Source organism: Halichoerus grypus, chromosome 1 (assembly GCF_964656455.1).
Source record: "Halichoerus grypus chromosome 1, mHalGry1.hap1.1, whole genome shotgun sequence".
NCBI lineage: Eukaryota > Metazoa > Chordata > Mammalia > Carnivora > Phocidae > Halichoerus > Halichoerus grypus.
The window spans coordinates 149143732-149161483 of NC_135712.1; the positions used below are offsets into that span (position 1 = coordinate 149143732).

The 17752-nt window shown below is 37.1% G+C and overlaps 1 protein-coding gene across 1 annotated transcript in view; it reads right to left on the minus strand.

Moving 5' to 3' along the window:
- Window positions 1–3153: 3153 nt before the first annotated feature.
- Window positions 3154–17752, minus strand: part of GOLGA4 (golgin A4) — a 104343-nt gene continuing 89744 nt past the window's right edge. Inside the window, exons 19-21 of the mRNA XM_078059182.1 lie at window positions 17581–17697; window positions 12605–12691; window positions 3154–3843 (exon numbers count right to left, since the gene is read on the minus strand). Coding sequence (XP_077915308.1) covers window positions 3820–3843; window positions 12605–12691; window positions 17581–17697 — 228 coding nt within the window. The 3' untranslated portion in view covers window positions 3154–3819. The remainder of the gene's footprint in view (window positions 3844–12604; window positions 12692–17580; window positions 17698–17752) is intronic.

Consider the following 17752-nt stretch of genomic DNA (forward strand, 5'->3'; position numbering starts at 1 on the left):
TGAACCTAAATTTCTTCCAGAATCAGAAAGAAAATAAAATGAAAAGGTCTTTCCTGTTTAAAGGAACTTCAGTCCCAACACATTATTTTGTCCTTCAGCCTTGGACCCCTGCTTGCTGTGGAGGGTAAGCAAGCTACAAGGAAGCCATCGCCATCCTCTGGGCCCTACAGCAAGAGAAAGGCATGAGCACCCTTCTAGCATCTGTGCCCTCCTTACTCCACAGGCAGTTTTTGTGGCCAGTGAATTTTTGTAAGAAGATAAGGAAACACACATCAGAAAATCATAAATGATATTCTAGTCCTTTAATTTAGAAATGCCTAATTCAAAAATGTTCAAGTTGCTATAGATTGAATGTTTGTGTCCCCCCAAAATTCATGTTAAAACCTATCCCCCAATGTGATGGTATTAGGAGGTGGGGCCTCTGGGAGGTGATCAGATTGATCAGATCATCATGAATGGGATAAATGCCCTCATAAAAGAGGCCAGAGAAAAAAAGCTCCTGCTTTCCTGCTACATGAGGTCAGAGCAAAAAGGCGTCTACGAACTAGGAAGCGGGCCCTCACCAGACACCAGATCTGCCGGTGCCATGATCTTGGACTTCTCAAGACTATGGACCTGTGAGAAATAAATATTCAATGTTTATAAGCCACCCAGTTTGTGGTATTTTTGTTATAGCAGCGTAAACAGACTAAGACACAAGTCAACAAAAAGGTAGTTGTCTACCAAGAGTCACATGCAGCTGACCTGAACAAAGTGACTATAAAATTAATTCCGGTAGCTACAAGTGAAATTTTTACCAAAAACTTGCTAATGTAACATCTTACTAGCATCTAACACCTTTAAAAGTGAAATGCTAGTTTCTTGGCAGTAAATTTATCCCATCATCCTTTGTGTGTGCTGCAGTCATGATGTCTTGGAGAACGCCTTGAGTTCGGAGCCCCAGCGTCCAGAATCTAAGTGCTGGGATCACAGCTCTCTCTCTGTGGCAAAGCACTCAGCGGTCTGTATTCTATGATGTAAGCATGTCCTGTAGTATTTTTTGGAAAACTCTAGTCATTTCCCAGGCATCGATCAGGGACAGTTATAGGGGGCTCTTCAAGAAAAGGTCCCAGGTGGGTCTGAGATCCTGACACTGAATCCACTGTAAGACTTGATCCTTCTTGCTGAAACAAGTCACTGAGAAAATGTCACCATCATTCTTAATCAAGGCGAACTGAATTTGCTGTACTTTTTTCTGAAAGAGAGGCTGTAAGCCTGCACTGAGGAAAAAGAAGCAACCCCTGATATTAACTGATTAGCACCCTTCCCCCGACTCGATGTTTTAAGATCCAGCTTATTCACTTTCTCAGGGGTTGGCAAACCACAGCCTGTGAGCCAAATCCAGCCTGCCACCTGCTTTTATAAATGAAGTTTTATTGGAACATAGCTATGATCATTAATTTACGTATTACCTATGATTGTATTTGTACTCCAGTGACGGGGGTGAGGCGGTGGATTGTAGCCGAGACTGTATGGCCTATAAAGCAGATAATATTTACTACCTGACCCTGATCCTTTCTAGAAAAAGTGTGCTGACTCCCGACCCACTTTTTGATATTCTTGTCTCCGTGAGTTAGTAGGAAGTTGTATATAAATTTTACTAGGAGTCCACAATTTCTACCTTAGGAAAAGATATATTAAAAAGGTAAGAAGCTGGGGCACCTGGGTGGCTCAGTCAGTTAAGCATCTGCCTTCAGCTCAGGTCGTGATTCCAGTGTCCTGGGATGGAGTCCCACATCGGGCTCCCTGCTCAATGAGGAGTCTGCTTCTCCCACCTCCTCTGCCTGCCTGCCTGTCTACTTGTGATCTCTCTCTCTGTCAAATAAATAAATAAAATCTTTAAAAAAAAAAAAAAGTAAGAGATGGTCATGTCTGTTGTCAGAAACCCTTTGGTGGCACAAAATTTTGCCCCTTAAGTGAATCCTGATTTAAAAAAAAGGGGGGGGTAAGAAGACCCTCTTCCCTTGCTGAAACAGTAGTTCTCAAAGGAATCAGCTGTGGGTTATATAGGAAGACCCACTGGTCATTATCCCTCTGAGCTCCCCATTTTTGATCACACTTAAGATACACCAGCAATAGCCATCAAAAGGAATGAGATCTTGCCATTTGCAACGACGTGGATGGAACTGGATGGTATTATGCTGAGCGAAATAAGTCAAACAGAGAAAGACATGTATCATATGACCTCACTGATATGAGGAATTCTTAATCTCAGGAAACAAACTGAGGGTTGCTGGAGTGGGGGGTGGGGTGGGAGGGATGGGGTGACTGGGTGATGGACACTGGGGAGGGTACGTGCTCTGGTAAGCGCTGTGAATTGTGCAAGACTGTTGAATCTCAGATCTGTACCTCTGAAACAAATAATGCAATATATGTTAAGAAAGAAAAAAAGAAGAAGAATGTAGCAGGAGGGGAAGAATGAAGGGGGGGGAAATCGGAGGGGGAGAAGAACCATGAGAGACGATGGACTCTGAAAAACAAACTGAGGGTTCTAGAGGGGAGGGGGGTGGGAGGATGGGTTAGCCTGGTGATGGGTATTGAGCAGGGCACGTTCTGCATGGAGCACTGGGTGTTATGCACAAACAATGAATCATGGAACACTATATCTAAAACTAATGATGTAATGTATGGGGATTAACATAACAATAAAAAAATTTAAAAAAAGATACACCAGCAATGCGAAGGTCCACACTGTCTGGATAATCGAGATGCCACCTTGAGGCAGAGGTTAGGCAATACCTACATGCTGCATACTGTGTTCGCTAGAATATAAAGGGTATGTGAAGCCCTCTTGAACAGTTCCCATCTCTTGCTGTCCAAGAGATGCTCTCTCTCATTAAGTTTAAAAAGAATCAAAGTATGGCCTACTCCAGAGAGAGGAGGCATCCCCAAGTTGGCAGACTCCTAAAACACACACCATGAAGTATTTTTGGTTTCCATACTTCTTCTAACTTGGTCATGCTAATTTTGAACATAAAAAATCTTTCCAAATGGTTAGCATTTAGCTATCTTGACAAACAGTTCCTCAAAATATTCACCCAGATAGAACATCATTTCTTAACTATTTTGAAATAGATTTCAACATAATAAAAAAGCACAATAAGCAAATTTTATATAGTAAATAAATTTTATTTATCTGTTCTTCCAAGATGACATTGCCAACAGTCACAGATCTGCATACAATACAGTATGCATACAATACAATATTGACTATTTACAATTTACAGTAGTATTTTTTCCTCTGAAAAATATAAGTACAAAAGCTAAGTAAACAATGAGGTACTGCTGTTTGGATTTATCATATGTATAGCTTAAAGAACTAGTCTTTAGCAAATTTTCAACAAATCAATCTGGATAAAATACTCAATTTAAATGCTCTAATTTATCAGAAAAAATCTACTAAGTTTCACCTCAAAATGTATTGCACAAGTCTTTAAAAGAAATCACCCTAAAAATAAATAGGAAAGGCAAGCAGTTCTTCAAAAAGAGGGACAACAAGAATGGAAGAAAGGAACATTAAATGAGCCCGTAAGTCAGGTTGAGTTATTCAAAATATCTTTTAAAACAACATAAAACTCCTCCCAACAAAAAAGGAAAAAACTATCACCATTTCTCCATTGATATAATCGATCTGAAAGGCAGTCTGCAATATATCTGCGGGCCAATGTCAGGTTTCTCCTGGTCTTTGGCTCCGTATCGGGCCCTGAATAACAGCTTGCTTCTCAAAGAGGCAAACCCAGACAGGGCTCCACGCCTGCCCAACACCACCACCCCGTTTCTTCAAGATGATGATCGGAGCCATGACTGGAAAAGAAGAAGGGAAAAGGGATAAAGAAAAAAAATTTTAAGCCAACTTTTTGGGATATTTGTTTTTTCAAGTTAAAATAAAACTATATTCTATGGTCTAGGGATTAAAGTAGAAATATTCTCTAAATATTAAATCCTAAAAAAAATCTTCTAAAAATTCTTGGAATGATCTGACCTATAGATCCTACAGGTCAGCAATCCTGAAAGACAGGACGTTTCAGTGACATCTGGAACTGCCACCTTTCACATGTCCTGAATGCTACTGATCATAGCTGGAGAAGCCAGGAGTACGTGTGCTGACTTGGCAGAACCTCACAAGGATGCAGTTATTTAGATTTAAAGGGGACAGAGAGTTCTTCCCTTTTCTCTAATGTGTTGATTTTTCTACATATTGCAATTCTCCTAGGATGATATGCATGGCAGCAAAGGACAAACAGCATTTTGGTGTAAAAAAGCTATGCCTCATCGGAAATTAACAAACTCAATTTTAAAAACCCCTAAAATGCTAAGAGAAATGATGTTAATGAATGATTCCTAATAAGGTTTCTCTGATTAAAATGCTAAAAGCCAGTAGCTAGATTAAGTTAAAATGCCACAAAAATAAATTACCAAATAAAATTGAGATAAACTTTTTATACATATTTAGTGGAAAGAGAAAGTTTTAAAGTCTTCACAATTTGTAAGTGAAAAATATAATCCACTGATACTCATGATGTATTCCCAATAGTGTATTATTTATAAAACTTGCTCAACAATCAGGTTGGTCCTAGAAACCTAGAGAAGATGAGAAAAATATCCGCTGTCATATTTAAATTCCTATGTCAGTTATTATTTTGAAGCCTTAGCTTGTACTGTTGTGGGAAAAGAAATTCACATATGATTTAATAATGCTGCACAATGTCAATGTCATGAAAAACCAAAAAAAAAAAAAAAAAAAAAAAAGGCTGGGAGAACTTTTCTAGTTTAAAAGAAACTAGAAAAACATGACAATGACATGCGATGTGCAATCTCTGAGTGGATCCTGGAATTTAAAAAATTATGAAAGACATTATTTGAAAAACTGGAAAAATGTGAATATTTACAATATACTAGGTAACAGTATGTTAATATTAAATTTCCTGAGAGTGATAATTGTATTGTTGAGTTTGTAGGAAAATGCCCTTGTTCTTAAAGACATTGGCTAAAGTATTTATTTTGCAAGTTTGCAAGTAAGTGTCAAATGCTTGTAAGCACAAGTGTTTGCAAGCAATGGTCAAGTGTTAGGGAGGGGAAGATATATATGGAGAAAGAGCAAGAGTGAGACAGCAAGTGAGAAAATTTTGCAAAAGGTTAAGAATTGGTGAATATCGGTGAAGGGTATATAGGTGTTCACTGCACTATTTTTACAAATCTTATGTTTGAAATTTTTCAAAATAAAAGCTGAAGAGACAATCGATAAAATGCTACATAGTACACACTTCCAGTGATAAATGATAGTATTTAAATGATACAAAGACAAGCATTATGCAGTATTCATAATACCATGAAAAAAGGAAAATGTTAAGGGATTTACAAGACTGAAGATAGTTGTAGATAATCACTAACGCAGGTTAACTGATGTACACTAAAATCAAAATTAGGCTCAAATGTAGGCATAAATGATTTTTAAAGCTAAAAGATTAAAAAAGAAAAGCTATATATTTGGCATTTTAAACCCTGATACCATTAGCTGAATACTAGCTGAATTAAGAATCACAGAGAATCTTTATCTTAATTCGATTAAGCTCTATTAATTGCAATCTAGCTTATTTGTCAATTGTAAAAACTGCAGCGAAGTCAGAGGTAAAGATGTACCGTGAATGTTAGGTGGTGCCAAGTCAAGCCACTAGCATGACTAATACACGGAGCTGATGGCGGGGTGTTTAAATGGTGAAGACAGTTAACTGTGTCCAAACAGTTTAGATGCCTTCACTTCCTAATAACAATATGCTAACGACAAACAGCCGCATTCAATCGAAGCAGGCTGCCTAAGGGTCTCCTCGGGACAGATGTTAGCTTGTTATACCATATGAGCCCAGGAAGTAATAAAATTACATTTGTTTTTAAAATCAACTTTACTAGTTTTCATTATTTCAGACTGGCCTTGATAAGTGGGCCTTACAATATTTTAAATTCTGGTTTCATGAAATATATCGTTTCGCCTCTATCTAGAAAATGATTTTTCATTTCTCTCTCACAATCTTTATTAATTGCCAAGACTAATCTTGGGAAATAAAAACAAAAAAGATGATAAAATACATAAATTTTTCTGAATTAATACAATTTTAAAGAGCAAGTTTTAAACTTTCAATTATTATTTAAAGAAGCAAAATTTCCTAAGATTATGTAACTCTTACTGGTGGTGGTGATTATTAATCTATATATTATTAATCTGTAAAACAGAATTAACAGAAAATACCTATATTAACCCACAGCATAATCATATATTCATTAAACAAAAGAGCAAAAGAATTCCAGCGAAATGGTTAGTATCATGCAATACATTTGATTTTTGCACAAAAGACACAAGACATTATTCTTCACTCACCACATGCTAACTAAGCACAGACTGATGGTTTACTCAGAAGATACCACTGCGAGGTGAAGTATACTACAAGCCAGGAAGAAAAAAAGCTTATTGGGTTAGTTTTAAGACTTAATATAACACAGAGATTATATGTGTATATGAATTTCAAAGGATTAAACAGAATGTACTTAACATTTTCTCAAATCTCCCCAAATCAAGGGAGCATAGGCAAAGTATAAGGAATCTGTAACACCTCCCTCCCATCCTAACTGTAGTATTATGTAGCTTTCATTTGCAACTTTAAAAATTTGAACAACATAATTAAAGATACTTCACACTTTAAGTAAATATTTATATAGAAGATTAACTGGGTATGATTATTTGCTTTATAAAAAGATTTATTTCATAGTTCCATTAAAGTACACATTAAACTTTGATTTATATAATCTCAATTTACCATCAAAAATTTGGGGAAAAATTTGGGGGAAAATGTTGATGGATGTGAATACAGTAGGTCTATATGTTGAATTGTCATTCCTAATATATGTCAGTTTTATCACTGAATAACCCTCTTGTAATTCAACAGTATATTGTCAGGAATGATTTCAGGAATGATGACCCAAACCAAAATTTCCAGTCAAGGGGACCCAATCTCAAACATACTTTTTACTGTAACAACTTTCTTAAATAAATTCTTTGTCCTATCTAAAATGGCCATAATCTTATTCTGGTTTGCTTCAAAATAGCATCAGTAAAAAGGGTTATTTATAAACTCTGAGTCTGTTCTTAGTGTAACCATCAGAAGAATCATTTTACTTTTCTATTATATTTAATGGTGCAGTTAGTAAGAAGCAGCAAAATCAAAAGACAAACTAGAAAATAATATTTGCAACATACACAACATAATAAGGCCGGTATCCTATTGAAAAACTTGCAGAAGTAGGCAAAATATATGTAAATGGATGCTCCCTGTGTCTATGCTTGTAAGCATTGAAAAACTGGAAACGGCTTATGTGTCTATCAATGGGAAATTGGTGAACTAAATTGTAGGACATCCACATAATCATACAATCACCCAGTAAAAAGAGTAAGGTACATCAATTTGTAATGAGGTGGAATAAAATAAAAATAAATATGTTAAGTGAAAAAAGCAAGCTGTTGCATTCTGCCACTTTTATAAAATACTTAAGTGATTAAAAACATAATTATAAATATATATTTATAAATCTTATTAGAAAGCCTGGGGATATTCAACAAACTATTAACAGAGATGATCATGGCATGGTAGAAAGTGTTGGGAAGCTGAAAACATGAAGGTCTCCCTCTCTACGTAATATGATTCTGAATTGTTTGCAATGTTTTCTTTTGCAATGACCACGTATTATACAATTCTAACAAAATCAAGAGTCAAAACCACTTTTGAGACAACAAATAAGTAGTTTATCTGTACAGTATTTTTCACTCTGCATCAGTATCTATTTCTTTTTTTTTTTTTTTAAGACTTTATCTATTTTTTTGACAGAGAGAGAGACAGCGAGAGAGGAAACACAAGCAGGGGGAGTGGGAGAGGGAGAAGCAGGCTTCCCGCGGAGCAGGGAGCCCGATGCGGGGCTCGATCTCAGGACCCTGGGATCACGACCTGAGCCAAAGGCAAACACCCAACGACTGAGCCACCCAGGCGCCCCTGCATCTGTTTCTTGATCCACCTTCCATGCATCTACTGAGCCCACACAAAAGCAAAGGTAAGCTTCTTTTGGGATGGAAAACTTCTGTATCTAACAATGCTTGAAAAGTTCAGATGAATTATTAACTCAGAGGAGATTCTTAAAATTCCAACCAAAGGGAAAAAGTGAGAAACATTAACTTAAGTACAAGACTGGTCAGGGCAAGGACTGATCAAGAACTTGACGCAACACAAAGGATCAGTGTGAAAGAAAAGCAAAAAAAAGTCAAAAGAAAATCAATTTTTAAAAATGACAAGAGTGGATGGGGAATGAAAATAAGCCAAATGTTCTTCAATAGAAGAGAAAAAAAATTTTCCTTCAATGGAGTCCTCAAGAAAATAGCCATCTAGGTGAAACATGTCAGTTTGCTAGTACCCTAAAAAGAAAAATGCATTTCTAAGAACACTTTAAAAGAGATGTCTATATAACAAAAGAACCTCTCAATTCCAAGAGATGAGTTAGCACCTGATTAAAATAAACTTTCTTAATAAAATTATCCTAAATAATAACACTCTCCTTAAAAAAAAAAGCTGATGGTGTACTCGTAGGGCAGTTTTATTCAGCAAAAAAATAATTAGACAAGTCAAAGACTTTTGTACTCACTCTTGCTCCTACCCTGTTCCTCAAAGTATCTAGTGTACTCTGGCCGTCTAAGTTGCCTAAACCACCATAAAATGAAGTATCAGGTACAGTAAGCTGAAAAGCTGAGAGAAAGAAAAAGGCTGTTCTCACCAAAAACAGCACGTGCATTTGGTGTGAGTTTTCTTCTGAACTTCTGTCATACATAAGGCAATTTTTTTCCACTTGAAACAAATCTAAAACTTGAAGATCTACAAATAATTCAACGCTGCCTGTGGCTGGCACTCCAAGGCACTGGCATGGACACGGGGCACTTTCTGAGCTGCTATCATTCCTGCGAAGTGACCTGACTGTCCTCCTGACATCTGTAATGATGATCTTACACACATCAGTATTAACTGACCATTCTGAGTCTCCTTTGCCAGGAAAGACCTTCTACACATACCTATTGCTGCGTGCGGCTAAGTGATCATCACCGCCCCCTCTACCATCATCTCAAAAACCCAATGCAAGCACGATACTCTGGTCTTCTGACAACCCTAATAAGGGCATGTTTGTTTTGTGAAGAAACAGAGGCTCTGAGACTTGTCAGTGAAGGACTAGGATTCCTTCTCTACACATCACAGCCCTCAAATAAGCCAGCATTTAATTATGCTGTACAATTTAATTTTGACTGGTAACAATTTCTCATCTATGAAATATAATCTTGAAATTAGGTTAAACTCTGAAACCACTTATTAAGTAATAACCGTTGTTTTCTATAATGGGGTTTTCAAATACAGAGTATTAAAACTCACTGAGGGGAGGGGAGGTAAAGCAAAGAGAGATATATTGAGAAATGCCTTACCAGCAGTCACAGAAATTCTTTGATCAAGGCCAAAAAGCAAATACACAATCATCAGGGTCATGAAGCAAAGTTTTAGACTGCATTCCTCCTACAACACCCACTAAATAATGCAAATGCTGGCGTGGCTACACACTGTCAGCACAAAGCGCGGTCCACACTCTCTTGAGCATCGCCGAAATTAATGGATGGGAAGGCAGCTCTGTAATGTGCTTGGGTTTGTTTTGGTTTACTTTTACCAGCTTTTTAGCGTCCAAAGTTATACTAACAAAGCACTCAAGGTGCTGATTTTAAATACAAGGGAAATTGTGCTGCATATTTATAACAAATTACAGAGAAGATCCATCTGGAACACACATTTAAAGCTAATGTCAAAAATAAATAAATAAATAAAGCTAATGTCACTAAACAGTTTTTAAGTGCTCATTTAATAAACTCCTAAAAAAGCCCGTATTCTATACAGTTACATATCAAGTGTAAAAACAACCATGAATCATTCTCAAGTACTAAGAATCTCAAACTAACAAAAGGTGACTCCAATTGATTTATAAGCCATCTTTGAGCCTCACTTCATGCTCATTATACATTATTTCATATTTCCTAAGCATCTATTTTTATTATTTGATTTATATTACTAGAAATACCTTTTATTTGTGCACAATGAATGGGTGCTACCTCTTCCCCCTAAAATTAAAGGCTCCCACAAGGTCAACAACCATTATCTTCCATGTCTTCAATTTTCCTATACCCGCCACAACAAACAGAAGAGTAGGTGATTGCTGATTGAATTCATTCATTACGCAAAAGCTAATGATGGATAAGACTCTGCTTGAAGTCGTAGTGGAAAGAGTGGGACTTTCTTCCTGGGCAGGTCAGCCTCTGGGACAAGGGAGAATTATTTCAAGAAGGAACGAACAGTCACCATTTCATCCCTATCTAGAATGAATACCACTTTATTCAGGAATAAAGAGTGTAATGTTTTTCAAAGATTTCTTTTTAGTTAAAAAAAAAAAATTCCATCTGCTTTAAAAGGTTTTTCTTTACATGGTTCACTATTTACACTATCAACTCACCATTTCCTTCAAGACAAACAAATCTAAGACTGCATGTGTGTATGGGGTAAAGGGGAATATTTCCCACCATATTGCCAAAGCCATGATAAAATGTAGCCCAAGAGTAAGAGGAGAGTTTGCCATACCCCAACATCAAGATGATAAAGAGGCCATGGGAGAATGAACAAAGGTATATTAGATCATTTAAAAATATTTTCTTAAACTGGGCCATAATGACAGAATCATGTCGACAGGTTCCAATTACACTGGAGAGTTTTATTTTCACAAAGACACAGCTGTATTATTCAGTGAGGAGGAAAACTACTCTGAGTAACTACATGGTTTTAGAATTAAAGTTTGCTATAATTTAAAACAACATTCTATTGACCAAGGGCGTACATTATAGTGATATACTTCTTATAAAAAATATTTATCACCAGAAATAACCAGAAATATCACCAATAATAACTACAGAAATAACAATGTTTTTCAGGCCATTAGATACAGGGAGGAATGCTTTCCAAAAAACACTTAAATGCTAACCAAAATAATTGCAACTGTCTCAGAAAATATACAATAGGTAAATGATATAATGTGCAATGGACAAAGGTCAGGGATGCTGGGATGACTTTAGAGAAAGCAAGGAAGAGGAGGTCAGGATGTGCCTGATACACTGGGATTCCTTTACAATTGGCCCTGCGCAATGCATCAGAAGAGAGAAGCATCATGCCTGGCTGGCTCAGTTGGTAGGGATGCAACTTTTTTTCTTTATTGTAAGTATGCTCCACGCCCAACATGGGACTTGAACTCATGAGATCAAGAGTCGCATGCTCTACCAACTGAGCCAGCCAGGAGCTCCAGGTTGCAACTCTTGATCTCAGGGCTATGAGTTCAAGCCCCACATTGTGCATGGAGCCTAACTTAAAAAGAAAAGAAATAAAATGGGCAAATTAAAAAAAGAAAGAAAGAAATGGCTGACAGGTGCAGGGTGTCTGGCCTGGAGAGGAAAAGTCCTCCACTCAGGCTATCCACAAATTTTTGGTTGAGTTCCATGGGTTAGAACCAGAACAAATTGGTAACCACTACAGGAAGGAAGATTGGGGCTCAAGATAAGCAAGAGCTGTTGTAAGAGACACACTCTGTCGAGATCAGATGGGATGCTTCGGGAGGTTTACTGACTTAGTCCTTCTTACTGGAGATACTCAGATAGGCTAACCCATCATAAAGGAGACCTTTGCTTGCTTTAGTGAGAAGAGAACAGTGGTGCTGGGATCATGAAGCAAGTAAAGACACTGGGGAGGATGTGAACGGTGCTGCAGGCTACCAGCAAGACAAGAAAAGGAAGCAGAAAGAGAAAGCTGGGGCAGGACCCGAGACTTCACAAATTTCACACTCTGCTTAGAATGGATCTTCTTACTGAATTACTGGCCCAGGGCAAAAAGAAGTTAGGCTTGGGAATAATTTTGCATAATTTATGAAGTGTGTATTTGTTTCATTTCAATTACAGCTAACTTCACACAAAGGTTTCTAATAATTCAATTATCTACATTTCCCTTGCTGGGTATGTCAAAAACTAAAAAATGCTTAAATTTTTCACTGAGAATTATTGTATTTGAAAATAACTAAAGTAGGAAAGAGAGATGTAATCTATAGAACACCAAACATCATGGTGTAAACTGGTTTTAAAAATTATTACTGGAGATACCAGAACAAATGCCTTTTCTGTACTTCCCATAAATAGCCCAAGTTCTGGAAATCCCGTATACAGCATATATGGGTGTCAACCTCATATATGCTATTGAAGAAGACTGCTCTTTCCTTGAGGGCACCATTTCATATTTGCCATTGGTTAAACTTTCTTAATGTAGATTCACTCTCATTTTTTAGGCTACGGTATAATAAAAACTAAACATTTAAAATGTCTTCTATCAACTCAAAGTCTTTGTAAATGAAACAGAATATAAAAAGATGGGATAAAGTCGTCTTCTATCTGTAGCCTACTTTTAAAGCTTACCATTAGCCGAGCATCTTCTCTTTCCAAAATTTTCTGAGTCTGATCATCAGGGAACTTCAGTACAGTGGTTATAACCTTTGCCATGGTCTACAAGAAAAACAACAAGAGATGATCACTAATAGACGGTGAAGCAGATGAAGTCTCACCCCATTCTGACATGTTCTGCTGGTGGGATTCTTTAGTGCTCTCAATGGAAGCCACGACCAAAGAAGTATGATGTGAAGGTATTAGTCAAGGAAATAACAGCCAACACTAGAATTTCAATTTAAAAGGACTCCTCACAATGTCTGGGTTGATATTATTTCAAGAAGATGCAATTACAATAGCATGAAGCTATATAAAGTTCTAATGCTCTTGGCCCTTTGTCTTAATTAAGATGAAACTTTATTACTCATTCATTTTATTAGGTTTTTTATTTGTAGAAATCTATCTAGTAAGTGATGTATTGCCAAACATATGCTCTAAATAATCAGAATTAGATACTCCCAAGTTCAGCTTTAACTAAATCACATCATATATCTCATAAACATGGGCTACTGCATGAACATGAACATGCTTAGTAGATATTTTTTACAACATGCAGCACGTCAGCCTAATAGAAATACAAATTACATTTTAAATAAACACAAGATGTTTTGTTTGGTAGAAAACATGATGAATCAAAACATTACACATGGTGGCTTGCAAAACAAGATCATAAATTGTGCAGATCTAAATGAATATACCGTAAGTCAGACTGTCACCCAAAAGCTCGTGGAAAATTCTCCTCAAAGGTGGAAATTCCCTATTTTGTATCAAGATGAGATGTTTTGAGGGAGACAGAGAGGAAAGAAGATACCTTATGAAATAAGATACACTTACGAAATAAGTAGGATAACAAGTTCAGTGCTTACATACAAATTCAGGTGCTAGTGCTCTCCCCTGAGGATTCCCACAGAGGATGGCAGGGTCACCTAGATAACTCACTCTAACATTCTTGGTTCACAGTTACACAGACTCTGTGTGTGTGTGTGTGTGTGTGTGTGTGTGTGTGTGTGTGTGTGTGTGTTTACGGGAGGGGGCCGGGGACTAGAGAAGGCCACTAAGGAAAAGATGACATAATAGAGTTAACCAAAAATTTTACAAACTCACATCACATATAATGTATATGTAGAATTATCTCCAGGAAGGAAAGAAACTAATGTTTTTTAAAATTCCTATTATGTGCCAAGCCTAGGCAAGGCACTTTACATACTTCTAATACTTATTTCAACTAATACTGTTCTTCCACCACAAACCCCATACACAGCAAGATTTCAGCCCCCTTCCTTCCTTTCATCTTTACCTCTGCCATTTTGAGGATCAAAAAAATACCATTTAAGGGGCAGCTGGGTGGCTCAGTCGTTAAGCGTCTGCCTTCGGCTCAGGTCATGATCCCAGGGTCCTGGGATGGAGCCCCACATCGGGCTCCCTGCTCCGCGGGAAGCCTGCTTCTCCCTCTCCCACCCCCCTTGCTTGTGTTCCCTCTCTCGTTGTGTCTCTCTCTTTCAAATAAATAAATAAAATCTTAAAAAAAAAATACCATTTAAAACAACGCAGTTCTTGGAGAATTCCAAAGGCATTTTACAAAACCCTCATCCTTTAAATTGTATTGCCTAGATAGAACAGAATCTTCCATGCTAAACCAGTCTAGAAACTAAGCATATGTGGCATGAAATGACAAGAGGAATATGAAGTACAGACTATTTCAGTATTCTTTTCATTAACACTCTGAAGCAATTTTTAATGGTTTTTGGTATACTGTCTAAGAAGACTGTTTTTAGGAATTAATTTCAATAGCTGGTAAGATTCAAAGTACCCAAAAGTCCACTTATATTCACTCTGAAACCACATACACGCACACACAAACATGTCTGTCAAAAAAAAAACCCAAACTGTCGCTAGTTGTCTTCACGTTTCTAGACAATGTTAACGAGAAACCCACCTCTAGATTCATCAGCGATCCTGAAATTGTAGCAGATTACCCAGTAAAGACTTAAAGCTCTTCCCTGGCTTGCCAAAAAACTTAAACAGAGAAGCCTAGGCTCTTTGCCATACCTTGGGAGAGAACTCAGGCTGTCTATTCTATATACAATATCCTCAGTCCCTGGGAAGTAAGGCAAAGTTCAAACGAGCCACCTGGTTTAGAGATGGCATCTCCTGCCAGGTTTTCTTGAGGGAGAAGCTTTAATAAAAATTAGGGTGAGAAACACTTTCTACTGAAAAGGAAAGCAGGCTGAATTTAGCATGGAGGATCAAAACCCAAGAAAAAGAAAGTGAAGGACAGAAGAAAGAAGGGACACTTACTTAGCTTCATACTATAAGAATGTGTGTCCTACATGTGGTCTTCTTAAATAAATCATCTGCCTCATAAAATAAGGAACACTGTGTGCAAAAGCAGATGAAGAAACACAGGCGGGATGACATACATATCCTGCTGGACAAGATACAACTTCAGATGAGGATCAAATCCCAAAGGCCACCATATACTCTGGTTCACTCTAAAATCACAACCTGGTCTCCATTTCAAATTCTTTAATGTGTAGAAATGAAGCAAATCAGTAAAAGATATGTCTAAAACCAGCTCTGATCTTGTCAATCTCTGCTCAAGGGCTAACTAACCCCCGGTCCCTACAGGTAAAACTCTGAAAACATTCCATGCCTTCCACACCCTGTGCAGCCCTAAAAGGAGTCACCGCCACCATAGATCCAGTGTTTCAGTTGGACCAGACTACTTGTCATTCCAAAACCCACACTCAATTTCCTGCCTTGGACCTCCTGTCTAGGCTTTCCCTCACATCTGAGTTCATCTATTCAAATCTAACCACCCCCACATACCCATACCCCCCCCAGCTTTAAAGCCCAGCAGATACACCTGCTTCTCCACAGTGTCCTCCTTGACCCTCCCACAAGTCAACAGGAGAACTCTGTGCCTCTCTTAATGACATTCTGTATCATGTTATGCTTAACTGCGAACAGGTCCACTTTCCTACTATATAGTAAACCCCTTAAAATTAGGGATGGTGTAAAAAAAAATTAGGGATAGTGTCAAATTTCATCTTTCTACCCATCATGGTGATAAACAAAAGGCCGCATGTAGCAAGTGCTCAATAAATAAGCAGTAAATTAAGCTGAATATCTGCTACCGATTTTCTATATTTACCTGTAAAATGTGATGGCAGAATGACAGACTCATCATTAACCAGATGCATTGAATGCTGACGATAAAAGACCAGAGAGAGCACTCTGCCACATGGACTCCCAGTCAGGTATCAGACGGGGTGTCCTGTGTCCTGAGGACACCCCTTTCAGCTGTTTCCTAAGTCACAGCCTAAAACAAGCTGCACAACCCTGGAAGCACAAGCTTGCACTTGGCAGCCTGGCACTGCCCCCGAACGCATCTATGCTTGGGCTGGCTCTTTCTTCAGGATTCAAACTCTGTAGAGACCTCAGCCTCCACAGTTCACAGCCTCCAGAAGACACAGTTTGAGGCAGTCAGTCTCTTCATTCCACAGATCAAGAAAAGGTCAAATAATTTATTTAGCACACTGGATCACAGCTTTAGATTCAACAAATGAACCAAGAGAGCTACAGTTCTGAGAAGCCCTTTTTTTTTTTTTTTTTTAAAGATACACCCTTCTCCCTTCCCTGCAGTAACAAGGTAACATTAAATTACCTACCCACCTCAGATACAGGCCACTATCCAATAAAGACTTATTAAGAGATTGTTATATTTCATTAGCTTTATTTTTAAAAAGCAGAAAATTCGCTTTAGCTATTCTTTGAATTTAAAAAAAAAATTCCTTTAAGGAAAAAAACTGAATTACTATGAATTAACATACCCCTCCTGTGTTACATACTCAGGATAACACTAGATACTACTTTAATTTGAAATTATTTGATACAATGAAATGAGATTTCTATAGATATTAAGGATTCAAATGACTTAGAGCCCTATAACTCCTAGTGTTTAGCTGAATCTATAATCCATAAATTCACAATATTCTTTCAAGAGATTTTCTTATGCCCTTACTTTTTAGTCTTCAAATATATCTGCCAAATTAATCCCTGAATTGGCTTAGCACTCTTTGACTTAGTAACCCCCAAAGACCCATAAGTTAAAACACTGATTGCTTCTAAAAATGGAAAACTCATGATCCCATTCTCAGCCAATGTATATGGACAATGTAAAAGTTTATGAAGGTAAAAAGTTGAAGCAATGTCAGAAAAGAAATTGCTTTAAATGAAAAATTCTGAGGAAAGGCTAATGAATTTCCCTAAATATATTCAATTCAAGACACATTTATCAAAAGTCCAATATAAGGCTCTTTTAAGAACACTGCAGGGGATACAGACAAGAAAAAGACAATAGTACATACTCAAGAACCTTACAATAAATTTAACATTCCAGAAAACAAATTTAGCCAAGCACTATTACTTATATTATGTGGTGATTTTAATGATCAATATTCCATTTGTATAGGAATGATTTTTGTCACAGTGACTGAAGTAAAATATTTCTAAATATCTCTAAGCAATTACTTAATTATGTAGTCTACTACTTAATTCTTAATATAACCATTTCCAATACTTCCACATTACCCTAAAGTTTCCATGAAAATGAAATCTATTCTCCTAACTTTAAGACTTGAGGTCAAAAGTAAAAATAGCCACATGTTTCACAAAGTATTAGTTAATGAAATGTCAATTTTTAGTACTCAGCATCATCCAACAGTATTTTTTAATTAATATTTTATAACTATAACAAATATAAGCAAGATATGCCAATTCACTTTTGTAAACTAAGAACAATAACCCAATTACCTATTATCTATTATTAGCATGTATGGTCTGCCAACAGTAAAGATACAGCATCAATATGTGTATTAAAGTATTAAAAGTGGGCACATTTCCTTTTAAATTAAGCCACATGCCAAATTATCAGAAATGATTTATACCTTAGTCTCACGACCCATCATATACTCAAAAAGCACTTTTCGCAAATACTCAAACTCGGTAGGTTCTCCAAAGAGCGAGACATCAGTATGGTACAAACTGCCACCTGTCAAATAAAAAAAAACAGATCACATTGTAAAGAAAAACCAGATAAGCTACTTATTACTTAGACAC